Source organism: Coenobita brevimanus, chromosome 92 (assembly GCF_032717465.1).
Source record: "Coenobita brevimanus isolate Jiangsu-jjx chromosome 92, ASM3271746v2, whole genome shotgun sequence".
Taxonomy (NCBI): domain Eukaryota; kingdom Metazoa; phylum Arthropoda; class Malacostraca; order Decapoda; family Coenobitidae; genus Coenobita; species Coenobita brevimanus.
In genome coordinates this window covers 9,123,976-9,146,865 of record NC_137045.1, presented here as the reverse complement: position 1 = coordinate 9,146,865, position 22,890 = coordinate 9,123,976, and the positions used below count along the sequence as shown (strand labels likewise).

The 22,890-nt window shown below is 45.3% G+C and overlaps 1 protein-coding gene across 1 annotated transcript in view; it reads left to right on the top strand.

Annotated features, from left to right (window-relative positions):
• The window catches only part of LOC145412071 (death-associated protein kinase 2-like), a 61,194-nt gene extending 39,629 nt beyond the window's left edge, over positions 1-21,565 (top strand). Inside the window, exon 9 of the mRNA XM_080281989.1 lies at positions 21,401-21,565. Within this exon, the coding sequence (XP_080138115.1) occupies positions 21,401-21,565 (165 nt within the window). The remainder of the gene's footprint in view (positions 1-21,400) is intronic.
• Positions 21,566-22,890: the final 1,325 nt, after the last annotated feature.

Sequence of the window (22,890 nt, the reverse complement as noted above, 5' to 3'; positions counted from 1 at the left end):
AAACAAAAACCCATCGTTAAACCAGGGTTTGGCCATCGTTAGGCAAAGTATGGTGGTATTTCTATCTCCTTCGTTAAGCCAGGGTATTGGATCTATGGGTATCATATATCGAGGTATTCTATCTATCAGTCTATTGCCAGATATCTTAATCCCGTAAGGGGTGGCCACAAACAAAGCGCCTCCATGTTGCCCTGTCCCCCGCCATTTATTTTAGTAGACGGGAAAAACATTTGGACGGTATTTGTCTTCTTTCATTCCGTAAACAGAAATAGGTAAGTAGAGGGGTAGGGAGGAGGAAACTTAATTGAGAAGAAATTATATAGAGGAGAGGAGGATGTTCACACATGGTTGATGAAAGGGATGATAAGACAGTAGTAAAGAGACCTTATGCGGAGAAGTTGATGCTGCGGGTGAAGGGTAAATGAAAATGTTGATTCTCTCTCTCTCTCTCTCTCTCTCTCTCGTCTTGTGGCTTAAAAATGAACTTCACTCCCGAACGAGTTAATGAAGAGACAGCTCTAATCCATCTGATTCAAAAAGCCTCCCTTGAGCTGAGTAAAATCGTCTGAAGGTTGGGACCATCATCATCATCATAATCATCATCATCATCATCATCATCATCATCATCATCATCATCATCATCATCATCATCATCATCACCACCACCACCACCACCACCACCACCACCACCACCACCACCACCAAAATTTTGTAACAGTTTTGTTGTAGATTTTATATGTACCTTATTATGCCTTGGTATTAAAAAAAAAAAAAAAAAAGAGAGGAGGGGAGCGGAGTTAGGTAGAGGAAGGAGGGGGAGGGAGAAGCTGGATAAAGGAAGGGTAAGAGAGGGAAGGATGAAGGGAGGAAATGTAAGTTGGAAATTAAAGAGGGGAACAAGAAATAAAGTGGAAAGAAAAGATTGAGAGAGGAATGGATTTACTGAAAGGAGTGTCGTTCGACGAGAGAGAGAGAGAGAGAGAGAGAGAGAGAGAGAGAGAGAGAAACGAAGGATAAAGAAGCACATAGAGGGAAGAAGGCTGTCTGGAGGAGGAGAGGGATGGAGGGAGATTATATTGGGGAGGAGGTAGGAGGAAAGCGTCTGTGGAAGGGAGGGAATGAGAGGGTGTGGGGGGGGGGGGAAGGAGAGGGAGGGCGTGTGTGGGAGGGAGGTTGTCAGGGGAAGGGGAGGAAAAAGTGTCTGGAGATGAGAGGGAGAATATGTGGGGAAGAGAGGGGAGGGAGGAGGAGTGTCTGAGTCTGGGAAGGGGATGATTAGGGTGTCTGAGGTCGAGGTGGGGAGAGAAAAGAGGGGGTGGGGAAGAAGGGGTGGGGATGGTACGGGGAGGGCTTGTGTGTGTGTGTGTGTGTGTGTGTGTGTGGGTGTGTGAGAGAGAGAGAGAGAGAGAGCGAGTTGGCGCCAAGAAGCTTAACCGGGAGACACTTGGCATCGTGAGTTGTGTTGTGGCTCGTGTTGTGTTTCCCTGGTTGTGCTGTGTTGTTTGCTATGATAGGGAATGTGTTATGTTGTATGTTGTGTTATATCGGTGTTAGGGAATGTGATGTGGTGTCTGTGTTAGGGGATGTGTTATGTCTTATGAGTTGTGTAAATGTGCTGTTATTTTTTTCTGCCTTGTGTTGGCATTTATTGTGCTCTGTTGTGTATTTGCCCGTGTTTGTGTTATCGTGACGTGTTGTGTTATGCCCCAATTTTTGTGTTCTCTTACCCTGCATTGAGTTCCTTGTTTGTTATTATTTTTTTTATTTCTGCGTATTGGGCCGTTTTATGTTTCCCTTTCGTGTTGTGTTTCCCTGGCTTGTTTTGTTGTGTGCGTGCGTGCGTGTGTGTGTGTGTGTGTGTGTGTGTGTGTGTGTGTGTGTGTGTGTGTGTGTGTGTTTCCCTGCCTTGTGTTGTTTTGCTTTCTGTCTTTTGTCCTCATGGGCTATGTTGTTTCCTTCCCTTTTGTTGTGGTAATTCTTGGTTGTGTTGCGTAGTGACCATATGTAGCGTTTCATTTATTTATGTGTTTATTTGTCTATTTTTCACCAGAGTCAAGATCTGTTCATTTCTAGAGACGTTCAGAGTGATGTCTTTTTCATGTTAATCAAGGCATTACGGGACGATTTTATTCACCGTAGGAAGAAGTAGTAACAGAAAGCGGATTAACGAAGATTGTATGGAAATCTTCTGATGGGAAAAGTGCTAAATATACTCGTCTGAGAGTAGCAAGAATAAATAATTGTAGTGAAGTAGCTGAGAAAATGGAGGTCATAGGCAGAGGGAAAGGCAACCTGAGAGAGAGAGAGTGTGTTTCAGAGTCGTGTATAATGACCTGCACTGTTTTGTTTAGCAGTCTTATTCTCCTCTGCGTGTGTGTGTGTGTGTGTGTGTGTGTATGAGAGAGAGGGGGGGAGGGGACGATATGAGTTACTTCCAACTTTTTGCTATTTTTGTAATGTGTTGCAATAGTTTTTGTTTAGTAGTCTGTTTCTGGAATTCTTGAGGTGCATTTTGTGGTGTGTTGTCTTGTGGTGTTGTGTAGTGTGATGTGGTGTGTGATTAATTACTTTTTGGTAAATAACTTTGGCGGTAATGATGGTAGTGTTATGTGGTGAATGGTGACAGTGGTGGCAGATTTAAGTTGTGGTGATTGAGTGGTAGACAGAAGTGTGGTGATCAGCGATACTTGTTTCGATGCATTTGTGGTGATTGTATGAGGGAGAAATGTTGTGAATAGTGGTGACTGGTCGTGATGCAATGGTTGTGGTGTGAGTTGTGCTTGTGTTTGTGGTTTGAGTTGTAGTGCTTGCGTTTGTGGTGTGAGTTGTAGTTCTTGTCGGCTGAAGATTAAAAAAAGGTGTGGTTACCCTGCATAAAAGCAGCTTCTCAGTATTTGTATGTACCACTATTGGTCTGTAGATCCACTGAAGAGGGTGACAGCTGTCGCCGAAACTGTTTGGAAATACATCAGTTTTCGTGTGCCAGTGTGGGTTTTTGTATCCTGTATCTTGTAGTGCTTGTGTTTGTGGTGTGAGTTGTGGTGCTTGTGTTTGTGGTGTGAGTTGTGGTGCCTGTGTTTGTGGTGTGAGTTGTGGTGCCTGTGTTTGTGGTGTGAGTTGTAGTGCTTTGTGTTTGTGGTGTGAGTTGTGATGCTTGTGTTTGTGGTGTGAGTTGTGGTGTTTGTGTTTGTGGTGTGAGATGTGGTGCTTGTGGTTGTGATTTGGTGAGATGTGGTGCAGTGGGTATTGGTGCATTTGGTTGTGGTGTGATGTGTTATGGTGCTTGTGGTTGTGGTGTGATAAATTTGGTGCGTATGACTGTGATGTGATGGGTTGTGGTGCTTATGGCTCTGATGTAATGGTGGTAGTTGCGTGAGAGGGAATGAGAGTGAAAGCCTGAGACAATATATCGAGGTTGGCAGGGGGGATGTTGGAGGGGGAGAGGGAGATGATGAGGGAAGGAGAGAGAGAGAGAGAGGGGTAAGGGGAGTATAATGATTGAGGTTGGCGGAGGAAGTAGGGGAAGGGCGAGGAGGGACCGTTGAGGGAGGGAAAGGAAGGGGAGAAAGGAAAACAGAATAGGATGAAGCATATATTGAGGCGAGAGGGGGAATATAATGAGGGAGAGGGGAGAAGAGGAAGGAGGGAGGAGAGGGAGAGACGGAAGGGGAGTATAATAAGGGAGGGAGGAAAGGTAGGGGGAAGAGAGAGAGGGGGGGGGAGACCTTTATATATCGAGACGGTGGTGGGGAGGGGGGGTATAATGAGGAAGAGGGTGGAGAGGAAGGGGGAGGAGAGGGAAAGAAGGAGGAGGAAACACTTACATATCGAGACGGAGGGGCGTTTAATGGAGGAGGGGAGGGAGATGGGTAGGATAGGTAGGGGAAGGGGAGGGATAGGTGTTGGATAAAAAGGGGAAGGAGAGGGAGAAAGGATGAAACATATATCGAAAGGAAGGGAGCAGAAGAAGGGGGGAGGGGAGAGAGGAATGAGATATATACCAAGGTGATTGATAGAATGTAAAGATGGAGGGGAGAGGGAGATGACGGGGGATGTGGGGGAAGGAGAGGAAAAAATGTATGTGAGAGAGGGTGAGAGAGAGAGAGAGAGAGAGGATGAGCCATTTGTATATTGAGGCGGGAGGGAGAGTATAAATAAGGGGAGAATGAGATGAAGGGAAATATAGTAGTAATAGTAGTAGTGGTGGTTGATGAAGAGAGAGAGACATATGTGGGAGAGGGATCGAGATTGAGAGATGACCAAGGAATGGGGGGAGGGGATGAGAAATTTGGAGGGAGGGATGCGACATTCATATTTCGATGCTGGAGGGGAAGTATTCTGATGGAGGGAGGGGAAGAGACTGTCTACATTTGTCTGTCTGTTTCGGCGAGAATGGAAGTATATTGAGTGAAGGGGGTGAGGGATGGGATGTTGGGGGAGAGGGAGAAGAGGGAAGAATGGGATGAGGGAGGGAAGGGAAGGAAGAGGGGAGTGGCGTGAGAAATGGAGTAGAGAGGGGAGTGCGGAATCTATCTATCTATCTATCTGTCTATCTATCTATCTATCTATCTATCTATCTATCTATCTATCTATCTATCTATATATATATATATCTATCTATATATATATATATATATATATATATATATTTACCCGGTATAAAAATATAATGAGAAGAGGAAGGGGTTGCGAAAGAGACTGGGGAGCAAAGGCAGTAATGGATGAAGAAGGGGACGGGGTGACAGGGAAAAAGTTGGGGAGGGAGGAAAAGGAAGAGTAGATAAGTGGGAGAGTGGGAAGTATAATGGAGAGAATGGGATGGGGCCGAGGAAGAGTTGTGAGAAAGGGAGGTGAAGAGAGAGATGGGGACCGTGAGGGAAGAAGGCTGGAGAGGGGAGAGGGAAAAAAGATAAAAGAGGAAGATGGAGGGAGGAAAGGAGGGAAATAAGAAGGGAGGGGTGTGATGAGGAGAAAGGAAAGGAAGGGTAGCAAGAAAAAAAAATGGTAGAAGAAAAGATGGAGGCATGTAGAAACGTGAGGGAGGGATGGAGAGATGAAAGAAATAAGAAAAATAAGTTAAAGTAAAGAAATCAGGGAAGTGGAAATTATTTCGAAACAGGTAATGTCGGATAATGATAATGAAGGAAAATGATGATAAAGGGAGGATGAAGATGAAGCTAATCATGGAGGAAAAGGCGGGGAGGGGTTAAATAATAAAAGGGGTGAAGGACGGAGGAAGGGGGGGCTGACTGCTTGCTTGCATCATCTGTTATTACATCCTGCCTGGGTCTGCTTGCTATTATTGCTGTGTTTTTTTAGCGGAGTGAGAGAGAGAGAGAGAGCAAAATGAGGGAAGTTGAGATGGCCGTGGTGGTGAATGAGGAGGCTGGAAAGATGGAACTATGTGAGACAAGAATAAAAAGAAAAGAAGAAAAAGTTTAGGGAAGGATGTGGTAGTATAGGAGAGACGGCGAAGAAGTTAAAGAAAATTGTGGTGATGTAGAGGAGACGGGGATATATGGAAACGATGGTGTAGGAGAGACGAGGAGGGATTTTGGAATGGATTTGATATGATATAAAATTGGTAGGGAAAATTTGGGGAGATTTAGGGATAGATTTGGTATATGAGAAAGTGGGGTGGATTTAGGGATGGTGTTGACATGTAAAAAAGACAGAGAAACTTTGTAGGGGTTTAGGGATTGATGTGGTGGTGTTAGAGAGACGGGGAAGATTTTAAGGATAGTTTTGATGTAGAGGGGATTTAGAGAAAGGTGTGATGGTGGTGGTGGTGGTGTTGGAGAGGCGTGGAAGAAATTTGGGGAAAGTTCTGGTGATTTAGGGGAGGGCGATGAGGAAATGGGGTGTGGGGGAAGTTAGGAGAGAAATGAGATGATGGGAAATGTTTGGGATGTCGGGTAGGGAGAGGGGAATGGGAATATATTGGGTGTAGGAGAACGAGGTGGGGGAAGTAGTGTGTAGAGGAGGTTGAAAGAGAAATGAAGAGGCGTAGAAGTTGGATGCAGGGAAAGATAATAGGGAGATGATCAGATGGTGAAAGTGGTGATAGAGATTTTGGATTTAAGGGAAAGGAGATGAAGAAAGTAGGTGAAAGGGAAGGTGATGGGGAGGTGGGGAAGAATAGTAGGATTTTAGAAGGTGATGGGAAAGTGGGATTTAGAAGAGGAATGGAAGGAATGTAGGGGAAGGGGAGGTGGGGAGGATATGGTTGGAGAGGTAAGGTGTACAGAAGGCGTTGTGTACACATAGCAACGGGGGAAGCGGTAGGTTTAGAATCAACACACCTGCTTGCCTCATTGCTTGCCCCTCGCACCCGTTACTGAACGTGTGTGTGTGTGTGTGTGTGTGTGTGTGTGTGAGAGAGAGAGAGAGAGAGAGAGAGTGAGGCATGTCTGTGAGTGTGTGAGGGATAAAGTGAGGCTATAATTGCTTCTTTAACACCTGGTGGGTGTTCCAAACACATTAATACTCCCATAAGTACAACTCTGTTGGTTTTATTTCTCTCATGTTTGCTAGTAATTACGCAGTACCAGTCTCTAGGAATGAGTTTGCTTCTTCCCCAAGTATCGCTTTCTGTTTTTCATCTCTCTCATACATTTTCAGTAGTTAGGCAATATGAACTGTATGTGTGTGTTGAGGGAGAAAAATGTAATAAATCTGTAATGTTTGTATGGTTAGTGAGAAAGACGCCAGACCACCATTTATTTTTTTAGTGTTGAAAATTTTTAGCTGGAGATTTGCTTGGGTGAGACCATCCCCGTATATTTTTGGCAGCCTTCACGTACGGTTTCACATGGTCATGTGGTGTCGTTGCTATTTCGGTAAAAATGCAGGGGCCGGATTTACCGTTGTTGGTTTTCATCAGACGGAACTGAACTACCACAACTCGCCTATTCAGTCGTAGTTGCAGGAAGTTTGTTGAGCCATAATTATGCTGTAGGAATAATTCTTGGCTACTAGTTAAATTTACTCCCCAGTCTGACTATACTTCGCCACCATCTAAGCCGGAAATGGGGTACAGATCTTTGTCGTTATTGGCAAATCTACAATCCCTTCCTTCTTGTGACTCAGAATTTTCTACGGTCTCCTTGTCCTGCTTAGAGAGAGAGAGAGAGAGAGAGAATCATAATCATTCTCCTGTCGCATTTAAGGCATGGAGAAGGAGTGTCTGTTGTTAAGCAGGGTGAATTAAATACCTGTCAAGATTACTGTGTACCAAGCAGAATGACCAAGTATTAGCCTAAATAAATTTCGAAGTGCAGTTATGGCATTGAAAGTGCTCAGTTTATTTATTTGTTTATATATTAACCTTTGACACCTAGAAATTTACTTTAGAATTAGATGAACAAAATCGTATGGATGTTGTTAGAGTAAAGTACTGGTACCTAAATGCATCTGTAGTAGTGAAGTTGTGGATAAATCGTAGTTTTTTTTTTTTTTTTGAAGGGGGGGGGTGAGCAGAATTTCACTAAGCTGAACAAAATCGCCTGTTGGTTTTCAGAGTAAAATATCGTAGCACGTCCAGAGCAGGGAATTGTTTGTTTAAGTGTTTGTATGTGCCACCCTGTATGCTAGTCAGCCCGTGGATAAATTCTGAATTATAATGCTGAGCAGGAGTGAAGTAGTAGAGGTTTGCACAAATAAAGGGTATTGCTGCCTTATTCACACACACACACACACACACACACACACACACACTCTCTCTCTCTCTCTCTCTCTCTCTCTCTCTCTCTCTCTCTCTCTCTTTCACATACACCCGCGTCTAATATATTTGTACGTGTTTAGAAGAACAGATCAGGTCAGAGTCTTTTGCGAGGTCAGTTTTATTAGTTTTAATTCGATTTAGACCAAAGTTGGTGGTAGGGATGAGGGTAAAGCAAAGATAGATTCAGTTACAGTATTCGATTTTATGGACAAAGTCAGGGTCACAGGGCAGGTCAAAGGTTGGGCTCATCAGTTAATTTTTTGTTCGGTTTGAATCAGACTTGGCGGAAGGGTGAAATGATTCGGTTTTTAGAACGCTGCGTCAGAGGTCAGGTCACGGGTCAGGGTCAACTCAGGCGGTTTTGATCCGATCTGAACCAAACATGGTGGAAGGGTTTAGGTCAGACAGAGATGAAGTAACTCGATTTTAAGAAAGGTGAAGGTCACATGGCAAGGTGAAAGGTTCTCACTTGACGGATTGCAGGGTGTTGGTGTTGCAAACTGAGTGCTGTATCTTCTGTGATACATGTGTTGTCACCGAGATCATCACTTATCACCACCGCGTTGGGACTGTAAGGTCTGTGTGGTTTGTGTAGCTATCTCCATATCACTACCACTACCATCAGTCTTCACCAGGCATCATTGTCACCACTACCAACGCAGTCATCAGCCTGACTCCACATCCATAAACTTTTCTTTAGTTTAAAGTGTGTATTACAATTCTTGTTTATATCTTTTTTTCTTTACTTTAACATGTTCATACACCTTCACCTCCCATGTGTCATCACTACCACCAGTCAGCATCACTCCGCTACTATGTTAACATTCTCTCGTCCACCACCACCACCACCACCACCACAGCAATCTCACAACCCACCATAAAGCACGGCGTCACGGCATGTAAACACCTTCTCTTCATAACTCCCCCACTCCTCAAGCTCTAGCCCTGTGATTCCCGGAAGCTCCCGCGTGATGGCCGGCGTTTCCTTGTAGTGGAGAGTTAGTAGTGCGTGAGTTTCTTGGTGTTAGGATTATTTTTATTTGATTTACTATCATAGTTGTGATATCCTTGACTGTTATGTGGAGTTACATAGAGTTACGTAGATACATACCCCACACAGGCTGTGCAGTCTTTATAAAGTAGTCGGCCCGTTACATAGATTCACATACCACACAAAGCGTATAGTTTTTACCAGTGGTGTGTTTTCATCCGATGGACCAAGCCCACTCTAACAACTTGAATACAAAGTTGTGGTTCTGTGAAGCTCAATGAGCATTAGTTATAAAGTAGGAATAAATTTAATTTGTTGCTAGTCAAATCAGCCCACTAGTCTAACTGCACTTGCCCATCAACTGAGCTGAAACTGGCTAAGGATCTTTGCCAAGTTGGAGTAAATGCGTTATAGGTAGTGCAGCTTTAAAAGAAAAACGTAGTTGGATGACAAAGCAGAGAGATCTTTTGTCTTCACCTTTCGAATAATCCGGCGATTAGCCTTACATTATTTTATAAACAACACCTTCCAGCATAACACACACACACACACACACACACACACACACACACACACACAAGGTAGAAACGTCTGAATTTTCTGTAGGCTCTTAAGTCATGGAAGTTGTTTCTGCATGGTTACGTGTACGACCAAAAATAGTTGGTGGGTCTTGTCTGATGTTCCATTGTGCGTTTAATATTAATAAATTAACTGCAACCATCTGGACGAAAATAGGCATGGGAATACTGAAAGAATGAGCTGAGATAAGCAGGTAGATACATACATACATATATATTTAGAGAGAGAGAGAGAGAGAGAGATGTAATTAGAACAGAATTCTGTTGTGAGACCGAGATTATTGATATATCTGCAGAATCACAGGGATGTGGAGAGAGAGAGAGAGAGAGAGCATGGTAAGGAAAGGTCAGGATTACTCGTTCTCTCTTCCTCTCTCTCTCGTACCATTTAACCTTCCTCATCCGCTCTCTTTAATTCAGTGTTCTCCTCGTGTTTTGCCAAGTCTCCCCCTCTTCCACATTTTCCGCGCTCCTGTCTTTTTCTCCTCTCTTGTCCTACCCCTCTTCATCCCCTTCCTTTCTCCCTTTTTCCATTCCTAGTTATCACCCACTTCTCCTTTCCTTCTTTCTGTCACTCATCTGTTTTATCTCACTTTTCATCCCAGCCAACATCTTTACTCTCTGTTCCCGTCTCTTCCCTCTTTTAATTCTCCCCCCGTATCTGTTCGTCCTTTGTTTACATCTCCGTTTCCTCTCTCTCTCTCTCTCTCTCTTTCTGGTCTTTTATCCCTGTGCCCCCTCCCCTCCTCTTTTTCTCCTTTAACCCTGCCTCTTTTTCCTTCCTCTCTCACTCTCATATGGTCGCCAGAATCCATGCCTCTCCCCAATTCCTCTGTTTTCTCTCTCCTCTATCCCTCACCCCGTCCCTCTCTCTGTCTCCCTTCCTCTTTCAGTCTCCATCTCTTCCCCGTATGTTGTCTCTCCCCACTCCATCCCTTTCCCCCCACTCTGCCATGTCTCCCCGTTGTCTTCTGTCTTCCTGACCTACCCCAGTCGTCCTCCCCTTCTCCCTTTCCACCATACCCTGTCATCTGTACCTTCGCCTCTCTCTCTAACTCCACTTCGTCGTTCTCCTCTGCCCTCTTTACCCCTCCCCCTTTCCTTTTTCCTCCTGAATCTACCCCTTTCCCTTCTGTCCCATCCCTCCATTCTCTCCATCCCCTGACCGCTCCTCCCCTTATTTGCCTCTCTCCCTCAACCCCCTTTCCTTCTCCACTCGTCTTCCCTCCTCCCCTCTGCAATACTACCCCCTCTTCTCTCCCTTCTGCCCCCGCCTTCCTTCCCTCCCCACCGTCGCTACCTCGTCATCCCTTTATCTCCCCCCTCTCCCGCTCCAACTTCCCTCTTTTCCCTTTTTCCTCTTCCACCTTCCCTCCCTCTCCACAACCTCCCCAGCACTCTCCCTGTCCTCGCCCTTTCCACCTTCTCTCCTTTTCCTATCCCTCTCCTCCCCTCTCTACCTTCCCTCCTTTCTCTCTCCCTCTCCACCTCTCTCCCCTTCCCGGCACTCTCATACCAGAGGCCCTCAGTATGTGTCTGGCAGTGGTGGGAGTTAGAGGTTTGACGCGCGCGCTGTGAGAGGCCCAGGGGAGAGGGAGAGAAGGGGGGAGGGAGGAGTGAAGGAAAAGAGCTGCGGAGGGGAGGGAAATTTGGGAGGAAAGAGAGAATGGTAGGAGAAAGTGATGGGGAGTTGGAGAGGGAGGGTGGGATTGGGTGTCATCGATGGGGAGAGTGAGAGTGGTCGGTGGTGGTGGGGAGAGAGAAAGGGAGAGAGAGAGAGAGTGTGAAAGGAGGTTAAGTGATAATCGAAGGAAGAAGGTAATGGTGGTGACATAAGGAATGACAGTGGTGAGGGAGGGACATGTGGTGGAGGGAGAGAGGGAGTGACATTGGTGGAGAGAGAGAGAGAGAGAGAGAGAGAGAGAGAATAGGCGGGAGGGAGTGAGGGAGGGAGAGTAGTGAAGGAGAGGAGGGAGGGAGGGAGGGACAGTGGTGAAGGAGGAAGGGAGAGAGTGACAGTGGTGGAGGGAGGAAGGGAGGGAGTGACAGTGGTGGAGGGAGGAAGGGATGGAGTGACAGTGGTGGAGGGAGGAAGGGAGGGAGTGACTGGTGGAGGGAGGGAGGGAGTGACAGTGGTGGAGGGAGGGAGGGAGTGACGTCGGTGGAGGGAGGGTGGGGTAGTGATGACAGAAGGGAGGGACAGTGGTGGAGGGAGGAAGGGAGGGAGTGACAGTGGTGTAGGGTGGGAGGGAGTGACATTGGTGGAGGGAGGAAGGGAGGGAGTGACAGTGGTGTAGGGTGGGAGGGAGTGACATTGGTGGAGGGAGGGAGGGGCAGTGATGGCAGAAGGAAGGGAATGACAGTGGTGGAGGGAGGGAGGGAGGGAGTACAGTGGTGGAGGGAGGAAGGGAGTGACATTGGTGGAGTGAGGGAGGGAGTGACTGTTGGAGGGAGGGAGAGGTAGTGATGACAGAAGGGAGGGAGGGAGGGGTAGTGATGACAGAAGGGAGGGAGTGGCAGTGGTGGGGGGAGGGAGTGACATTTGCGAGGGAGGGAGGGACAGGAGAAGGGGACAGTGGTGAAGGAGGGAGGGAGGGACAATGGTGAAGGTGGAAAGGAGGGAGTGGCATAGGAGGGATGGACAATGGAGAGGAGGGAGTGATGGTGGTGAAGGAGGGAGGCAGGGAGGGACATCGATTAAGGAAGGAGGGAGGGAGTAACTAATGATGGATGGAGGGATAGAATGTGGTAGGAGAGAGAGAGAAAGAGAGAGAGAGAGACTGGAGAGTGGGTTTAAAATCGAACTAAATAACCCGAAATAGAAGAAAAAAAATGATCTCTAATGCCGAGTGAAGGAAGAGTGAGTAACGGGTGAAGGGAGAGTGAGTAACGGGTGAAGGGAGAGTGAGTAACGGGTGAAGGGAGAGTGAGTAACGGGTGAAGGAAGTGAGTAACGGGTGAAGGAAGAGTGAGTAACGGGTGAAGGAAGTGAGTAACGGGTGAAGGAAGAGTGCGTAACGGGTGAAGGAAGGGTGAGTAACGGGTGAAGGAAGAGTGAGTAACGGGTGAAGGAAGAGTGAGTAACGGGTGAAGGATGGTGTAACGGCGGGGGGAAGTGGGAATGAGGAGCCCCCTGACTCAGCTGTGTTACCACGCGTGACGCCTCTCCTCTACCTCCATTTTCCTCCTCCTCTTCCTTCCTTCCTTAATGCATACTTATTCCTTCAGGCCATTTTTTCGTCATTCTTCTCCCTTCTGATTTCAGTGTCTGCCTCCTCTTTTCAAGCATTCTTTAATTCCGTCCATCCTTCATTGCGTCCGCCCTTGCTTCCTTAATATATAGTTTATTCCATCATTGTATATTTCCTTCATTCTTATAATTTTTCAGTGTTTACCCCCTCTCCCCTTTCGCCTCCTCTTATTATTTCCCTGATTTGTACCGTGTTCCATCAGCATTTCCTACATCACTTCCTATTTCAATGTCTGCCTCTTCCACCTCTGTTCTCACTGCTTCCAGTTTCTCCTACTCTTTTTTCCGTTCTTCCTGCATATTTTCCCATCCTATCATTCCATCTATCGTCTCAGTGTGTACCTTCTTCCTCATACTTTTATTCCTTCGTTTCTTCCTACCTCCCGTCCTTACTTACTATATTTATCCATGCCTTACTTTCCACTCCTTCCCCTGTCTCTAATTTCCTATCTACTCCTTTATCTGTGGGTGAGATGAAAAGGCGGGATGATGATGATGATGATGATGAGTCGGAGGAGGAGAAAGTGGAGGGGGTGATGTTTATAGTTGTGATGATGATGATGAGTCGGAGGGGGAGGAAATGGAGGGGGTGATGATGATAACTGTGATGATGATGATGGGTAGAGGAGGTGGAGGGGGTGATGATAGTTGTGATGATGATGATGATGCGTAAACTCCATTCAGTTTGTGCGAGTGGCGTAAATAGCTACTCCCCGTATCGAATATTAGGTACAAGTGACATTTTACTGACTGGCCAAAGTGACTTCCATGCTTTATGTAATGGTGTAAAGCATTGGCACATTTATTCGAACCTGGCAAAGATACTAACCCCTTTTGTTTCAGTTGATGGCAGAATGTAGTCAGACTGGAGGATCGATTTGACCAATAACCAAGGAGACTCATTTCTCCCTCATAGCTAAAGTCCAGAGAATTTCCTTCAACCACGACGTAGTATTCAAGTAGTGAGGACGACCTAGTTCCGTCAGATTATAAAAAAAAAATCAGATAAAAAAAAAAACTAGTTTATCTGTTCAGCCCGAGGACCTTTTTTATTTATTTATTTATTTAACTATTGTTCTCGCCAGACGATTAAATTCTGCCTAAAAGGGATTTTGTCTGGACCTGGAGGGAATAGGTATCCATTGTAATTATTTACCTCATCAGTACAAGAGGTCCATTGGCCGAATCAGCGTCTGCAGTTATAGTCAATTTGTTTCTACTTGGCAGAGATTCATAACCCATTTTCAGCTCAGTTCATGACCAGATATAGTCAGATTGGAAAGATGATTTGACTAGTAACCAAGGAGACTCATTCTTGCCCCATAATGAAAGTTAATTAAATTTCATGCCATCACGACTGAGTATTCGTTCTGAAAATGGCCCAGTTACCTCAGATGAGAACAAACCCAATGAAGGACGAACAAAAATCATTGTGAAGCAGTACAGAAAAAGTTTGGTTTGAGGCGATTGATATGTAGGTCACTGTGGTGTAGATTTAGCACTTTTAACTGGTATCAGGTATGTGACTTCGTGGTGTAGGTAAGTGGTATGAATGTAGGTGGCTGGTTTACAATTTTCACTGGTGTGGGTGTTTCTTGGTTTAAATGACGATGATACAGGTGAGTGGTTTTACTTTAGGTGACTGGTGTACGTTATTGACTTGTGTAAGTGACTGTTTTGTGGTTTAAATAACGATAGTGCAGGCTAGTGGGTTTGTTTCTAGATTGGTATATGTTATTGACTGATATGCGATTGTTTCTTGATATAAAAGACAGTAATATAGTTAAGTGGTTTTATTTTTTAAGTGACAGTGGAGTGTATTATTGACTGGTATAAGTGACTGTTCTTTAAATTTAATGACAGTATAGCTGTAGCTTTATTTTCAGGTGACTGTGGTGTATATTATTGACTGGTACAGGTAACGATTGATTTTAGATGACCAGTGTGAGTCGGTTTCTGACGCTGCCTGTGGTTAGATGACTTGCAAAGATAGTGAAGGTTTCTGGCGAAGTTGTGTTGAAGCAAACGCAAAGGCTGTAGTGAATGTGGCCTGACTGTTGGTGGTAGTAGAAGTAGTAGCAGTAGTGTAAGTGAATTGTGTAGTTGTTTGGGTGTTCGGGAGTGTGTAAGTGACTATACCACGTTCCTGACAAAACTCCCTAACCCCTTTCAGCTGAGTTGATGGTCAGGTGTAGTCAGATTGAATTTTATGCAACCACGACAAAACTCGATATGCAATTCGTTAGCATTGCTCATTTCATTCACTTGGAAGCACACCATCCATAGTGTACATGTTCTGAGAAGGGTGTAGGTAGCATTGTGGTTGCGTTAAATGGTAGATACAAGTATATTGGTGAACGTAAGTGTGGTGTGGCTTGATTAATACTCTGTAGTTGAGTGATGGAGGTGACAGTATACCTTAGTTGTGGTAGATGAAGGTAACCATAAGCGTAACCGATAGTTTACAGTAAACGTACATTGATGATTGCCGGTATTTGTTGGAATAGATTAGCTGCTGTAAGTGGACCCACGGCAACGATGTGGTATGGGTTTTGAAGGTGACTTGTATCTGTCCTGTAGTACGCCCGGTAGAGTTCAATAAAGGTGAATATACTGTATTGTAGGTCAGCAGATACGTCATGGAAAAACAGGAAGTAGTGACAAAGACTCCGTGATTATTTTGCGTATAAACATAATACAACTGAAAGTGATGTAGTTCACAGTGAATAAGTAGTTGCAGCAAAAAGTAATTGTGACAAAAAAGAAAAAAGTAGACATTTTATTGTTGTGGTGGTATAATGTGTGTGAGGCGAGTGTGTTGTGTCTAAGGTAAAAAGAGAGATTTTATTCTTCTCACTGTGCTTACATTCTGACGCACGTGACGAACATTTTTTGAAACACTGTATTGTATGCCCTACTTCTCTTACTGTAAATAAACTCGTATTGTCCCTCATTGACCCTTTCACCGCGAGTCCACGAGTACGTCATTCCCATTTTTTTTTTCTTGTTACTTCCTGTCGATTTAGTGTAACCTAAGAGAGACTTTTTTTTTTTTTTTTTTTCGAATGGAGGGGTTGGATATAGCCTTTAGTAACTCCTTCAGAGTTTGAAGTCTTTCCAAAGTTGGAGTTGGTTGTGGTGAGAGAGTGGCGTAGGTGATTCCAGTGTTTGCGGTGTACATGTGGCCTCACGGTATGTTAGTGTTACGTGATTGTGACTTGGATGTGGTGATGCAGGTCAGTTTAGTGTAGCCTAGATAGTTAAAGAGCTGGTATGGTGCAAAGTTAAATGTGGCGCAGGAGTATGATGCGAATAAAGTGCAGGAATGTGGTGTGAAGATGTGGTAAGAAGAGTGTGTGAATATGATGCAAGAATGTGGTGTCACTGTGGTGTAGTATGATTGAAAAGCATGGTGCGAATGTGGTGTAATAGTGTGTTGTGAATATGGTGTAAGAGAGTGGTGTGAGTGTGATGCAGAGTTATAAGGTGCAAGGTTTCGTGTGGGTGTGGTGCAAGAGTGTAGTGCGAGTGAGGTGCTGTTGCAGTACGAGAATATGTTGCAAGAGTCAGTACAGTGTTACATGAGTACTATACAAGGGTATGTTGTGAATGTGGCGCAAAAATGTGGTGTGAATATGATGAAAAATTGCGTGTACAGTGGCGTGACCATAGCGCTGTAGCATGGTGTGAGTATGGTTGGAGTGAGGTATGACAGTGATGCAGGAATGTGGTGTGAATGTGGTACAGTTACGTGACTATAGTGCAGGTGTGGTGTCATTGTGATGCTGTTACATAAATATAGAAACCATTAATGTGTTGAGAACATGGTGCAAGAGTGTAATGTGAGTGTGGTGTAAGAGTGTGTTGTGAGTGTTGTGCAGAGTTAGGTGGACATCAGAAATGTGGTGTGAGTGTGGTACAAGAGTGATGTGACAGTGATGCAGAGTTGCGTGACTACGAACCCAGATAAATGGTGTGAATGTGGTGCAAGAGTTTGATGTGAGTGTGATGTAAGGGTGTGTTGTGAACGTGGTGCAAAGTTACGTGAATACAGAATCCAGGAGCATGACGTGAATATGGTGAAAGAGTGTAATGTGCGTATGGTGCGGAGTTACGTAAACATCGAATTCAAAGAATGTGATGTGAATGTGGTGCAAGAGTGTGGTGGTGGTGCAAGTGCGTGGTACAGAACAACATTCCGCCTCAGTGAGCCTAGATTATAGCTGCGTTAAAGCTGCAGGGCCAGCGGAAGTCCACCAGTTTTAGGATATATATATATATATATATATATATATATATATATATATATATATAAATTCTTTTGGCAGGGAAGGAGACACTGGGAAGCGGTTTTGTTTTCGTTTTTTTTTTTTTTTTTTTTTTTTTTTGGGGGGGGGGGTGGAGGGGGAGTGAAGTAGCATTTGGTAGTTGTATGTCGCCTGTTTTCTCCTGTCTTGTTGTACCATGACCATACTACCATAATTACAAGCACACTACCATACCACCAGCTACATACCACCACCACACCACAGCTTCACTACCATATTTCAGCCAACACGCCACAACCACAATCCATACCACCGCTACCACACCACAGCTGCACTACCATACCACAACCGCACTACTATACCGCCGTCACAGCACAACCACACTTCCGTACCACATCCAGACTGCCATACGACCACCACACCGCAACCACACAACCATACCACGACCACACCACAACCACTCTACCATACAACCAGCACCACACCACAGCTATACTAACGTACCATAACCAATACACCACATCCACATTAACGTACTACAACCACAATCACACTACCATACCACTACCAGTACACCACAACTACACTACCTTACCCCAACCTCACTATCATACCGCCAGCCCCATACCACAACCAGCACACCGCCAGCCCCATACCACAACCAGCACACCACAAACACACCATCATACCAGCAGCATCACTCTACAGACACACTACCATACCACCACAATCACACCTTCCTGCATCTTCATCCTCGTCTTTAGCTGATAGAATCCTTCCAATACCAAACAGCCCTGAAAAGACCAGCAGGCCTGTTGTTTGCTTTCCTTTGAACTTCTTTGTGTACACCAATCACACTACCACCTCACCACCACCACCCCACAGCCATACAGCCATACTGCCATTATCACACCGCAACCACACAAACATACCACCAGCGCCACACCACAGCTACATTACCATACCACCAGGTATTACACCACATACCATACGACTACCACCACACCACAAACACACTACCATACCATCACCACACCATAACTGCACTGCACCACAAAAAAGTTACCTAACACAACCATCATACCAGTTACCACAAAACCTTGAAACCACCAAGCTACCATACTATATTGTCACGTTCTCGTACCATCAAGGCACAATCATTAACACTACGAAGCCTCCATGGTACCATTACTTCACCCGTGTATCTCCCCGCCACCCCCTCATCACCAGCACTCCGTACGGTAACCATGCGAACCACAAACACCCAGTCGCACCTCACAGCACCACTCCTTCAACACCACAGTAATTACACACCGCACCACACTACACCACTACCACACCATCAGTGTAATACATTACATCCTCAGCACACCACACCACACCCAGAACACACCACACCGTACCTTGAACACACCACACCACACCAAAGCCCTCACACTACCTCACACTATACCCTCAGCACATCACTACCACATCATATATCAACATTCCAGTAAACCACATATTCATTACACCACACGTACATTAACCACACCATTCCATCAACACATCATACATCCCCCATGTTGCGTTACCACTTCAAGTCACCATAAACCATAGCAACAGTGGCGCGTTTACTTTACCCTAACAGAGATCCCTAACCCCATTCAGCTCAGTTGATGACAAAGGGCAGTCAGTTTGGAGGGTATCTTTGACTAGTAGCCAGGGACATTCATTCCTGCATCATAACTAAGACTTATCAAATTAATAATAATAATAATAATAAAAAAAGACAGTGTTCAAGTAGAGAGAGCGACACAGTTCCGTCAGATGAAAACATCGCGTCATAACAGCCTGGTACCCACGGCACCGGCAAATATCTCACTGTAATACCCTCGCCATTAGCATTATGCCTTAACTGATCGAAAATATTCTTTGGTTGAGGGAAGTTATTTTTTTGGATTTTCCTCACCCTGTCGCTCTGGTAATGGAGATTAATGTTCGGTGTCCTACCACATATTGAAACCAGCGTCCGACTGTTCACAAACTCCAAACTCAGTCGCTATACCGCAAGAACTGCTGAAAGGATTGAGTGTACAACCATAAGCCATGGTTCGTCGACACTTCTCTACCGGCTGTGGTAAGGGAAAGTGTTACTTGAACTATTTTTATATAATAGCAACATGAACCACCCAACAAAAAGGCATGAGAAAGAAGGGTACTCTCTGTCGTCCAGGGAGAAATGAGCAATATGGAAGGCAGGACACTACTGGCAAATGATTGTCGACAAACTTTTGCCTATGGCTCAACTTCGGCTCCATATCACCACAGTGTTATGTGGTCAGGGTTCTGTCAGTAGTATCCACAGCACTGTCCCTTAGTCTTACTAAATCACCGTTGCAGTGTCTGTTAATTTTCTCACTACGATGCCGCCGCGTTTCTTCCAACTATTCCAAGACAGGTGCACTATTTTACCTTGTGATAAATGTATTACAGTCAGGGGAAGAGGTAAAAACCTATCATCCTGGTAGCGTTTCCTTGATGTTTAATTATATGTATTTGACGTTTGTGTCTGAAGCATAAAGTGGATGGGGTTTGCACTTTCATCCTTTTTTCAGTTTAGTCTTGCTGTGCGGCGGTAATGGCCTTTAACTTTACGCTGCCAGGATTAAATAGTGTAATCAGTCTTGAACCCCCTTTACAACGATACCAACTTTAATTTTCAGACGACATTATTTAACCTACAAAATATCTCTCAGGCAAAACATCCAAGTAGAGACATGAAGCTTTTCACCACAACCTCCTTCCTTCATAAATTTTAATAAGGCTGTCAGTCTTCCACCACTTTACACCATCCTGTGTGTATGTAATTTCCAGACGATTTAATTAAACTCATGGAATATCTCTCAGGCTACACAGCGAGCCGAAGAGATTAACCTTTTCACCACCACCTCCATCATAACTACGTCACTCACCCAGCACCAGCAGGTTACTTCCGCCACATACCATTTACTTCACCACATCCTGTCACATTTTTCTTTCGGTAAGAGGTTGAGACTTCAGGAAATTATTATTATTATTATTAGGCCGGAAGAATTTTTAGCTGGAGTCCTACCTTGTCACCCAAGGAATAAAGATATGACGTTGGAAATTTCGTAACACCTCTTCCATAGTTATTAATTCTGGTTATTTGCACCTCACTATCCATTTGTATGTTGTTGGTGCTAACTTTGTCAATGTTAAAACGATATAAGTAACATACAGGAGAGTGTTCGGGTGTACCTTGATATGCAGAATGAATCCCAAAGGAAGGAGTGTTACGAAGTTTCCTGTATCACCGAAGTATGGCCTTAACACGTCAGAATTAACACCGTATCACCGCCTCACAAAACTGCGACGAAATCACGAAACAGATAATTTTAGAGTCTTAGTGGTTTTTAAGATTTCGTAGCACTTCTGTCTTAGTGATTTCATTTGCACATTACACGACAGTATCCTCTCGTATCATATGGGTGCAAACTATGGCGATATTAAAAGCGATATAAATAACATGCAATCCACCACAACCACCACCACAATCCATCACCACAACCACCACAACAACAGGAACAACACTGATCACGAAAAGCACATCAGCACAGCACAGCAATAGCGGAACATCAGCAACGTAATTATTCCCTGTACATTCTCCCGCATTTGGTCTGATCAGCTAGTCAGGTCAGGTGCGGGTAAGGGGATGGGTCTGTTATGATGTGGCAGGGGTAAACCAGTTCTGCTGTCGGGCCCTGCTGCGGATGTCACTGATTGCATTGCGCAGTTGACCCTTGTGCGGTGTGGTGCGGTGAGGATCTGTCCGTTCTCCCCTTTGGGGCTAAGATGCGAATGAATGTGTTTGAATGGATGAGTAAATGGGGAGTGTGTCGTCCTGTCTCGGCTACCTCCCTTTCCTTGGGGGAAGCAGCCTAGGTATATAGATAGATAGAGATAGATAGCCATTAACCTTGCTGGTGTTACCGTAGATAATTGGCACAGCATTACAGCACTAAATATCCTGCACCACGTCATCCACTCTCTCTCTCTCTCTCTCTCTCTCTCTCTCTCTCTCTCTCTCTCTCTCTCTCTCTCTCTCTCTCTCTCTCTCTCTCTCTCTCTCTCACACACACACACACACACACACACACACACACACACACACACACACACACACACACACACACACACACACACACACACACACACACACACACACACACACTGCATTACACCATAGCAGCATATTCCCATCTCACACAACACCCCCTCCGGCACATCTCCCCCAGAACAGCACCTCCCCAACCCCACCCCACACAGCAGAAGAGAGGACAGCATGGGACAGCAATATAGCGAAATCTGCCCACAATACCCACTCCATCAGAACAGCAGACCCCCACCTCACATAACCCCTCCCCACACCTCCCCCCTCAAGAACAGCACATCCCTCCGCACACAGCAGAGCAGAGGCATCATAACACAGCAAAATAGCAAGATCCACACACAACACCCACCCTACTAACACAGCACATCCGCTTCTCCCGAAACACCCTTCCCCCTGGCGCACATCCCCTCCCCAAGAACAGCAGCTCCCACCCCACCCAGCAGAGGGGAGGACAGCACAAGACAGCAGCACAAGAGGGAGACAAGAGGCGGGCAAGAGCACTAAGTTCACCTGACGGTATTGATCTGAGGGTAGGAACCGCCGCCACACTGCTGCTGCCACAGCTGCTCTCACTGGGGTGATGGTGGTGGGCGTTGTCCCTTATTCACTGACTCACTCACACACCCACTTACCCACCCACCCACCCACTTACTCGCCTCCCCCCACCCACAGTCTCACTCATTCTATGTCCCTCACTCACTCACTCATTCATTGTCCCTTACTCACTCATTTATTATCCCTCCCTCACGCATTCATTGTCCGTACGTCACATACTCAGTCATTGTCCCTCACTCACTCATCTCACTCACTCATTCGCCCCATTATTCATACACAAGTCTTAGTCACTTTTTACCTGTGTCGCCAGTGGCTAGGCAGATGAGAGTAACGTGAGCTTATCTTGTTGGTGCTATCGTCGTCGTCGTTTTTGTTGTTGTTGCTGGAGAAAACACTCTAATAAACCTCCAGTGCACTCAAACCCTTTTCCTACAACACCCATTTTCACAAGTTATACATCTCATGGCCCCTTCACATCCACACCACAATGCCAGCTCATCCCACTCACTTCTTTGTCCACGTAGTCCATGTCTCTGCTCCCAGACTCTTTCATTATTGGAGGATATTGTGAAGTAAAATTTCACTTCTCTAAAATCATTAATTCAACCACTGACATTTGCGAGTAATCAAGCATACTCGCTGCGATTTAGAATCATGGTTTAGGCATCAGCCCTTGGCGGGTTGATACGTAAAATAAGTACCTTACTCATGACTCACATTCTCATTATTCATTTCGCCTCGTGACTTAAAGAGATGGCCCTGACTTCCGACTGTATTTCTTCTTGTCATATTTCTTCACAGCCTCACTCAGAAATTTGGCTCCTACCCACTCCCGACCCAGTTCGTCTCCTTAAGCATTTTCCCACTTTAACACACCTTTCTAATTGCTTAATCACTAACTCACCTCCTGCTCTGTTCACAGTTTGCTTTTTGTAATCTCCTTTTTACAGACTTACTCATACTTCCTTAGACACTCAGAAACGTCCTCTGTTTTGCACTTTATCGCACGTTGCTCTTTTCCTCACTTTCCTCATCACTTTCTAGCTTCGTATGCTCTTCTTGCTCGCCACTTACAGGTTTACTAGGTATTTACTCCACTCAGTCACCACCTCACCACATCACGCACTCCAGCATGCACATCACGCACCATACATACACCACCTCACACACTTTAACACGCACTTCCCACACGCTGCTAACTTGCCAGCTCGCTGGTGCACACTCTACACTGCTCATTCCTCCCCTTCATTCATTCTTCGTTCACTAAATCAATCGCTCGCTAGGTATCGTCGCTTTAAACGTAGCTTCGCCATCACAATTATCATCCATGCCCTCCTCTGTCACTGTCTCA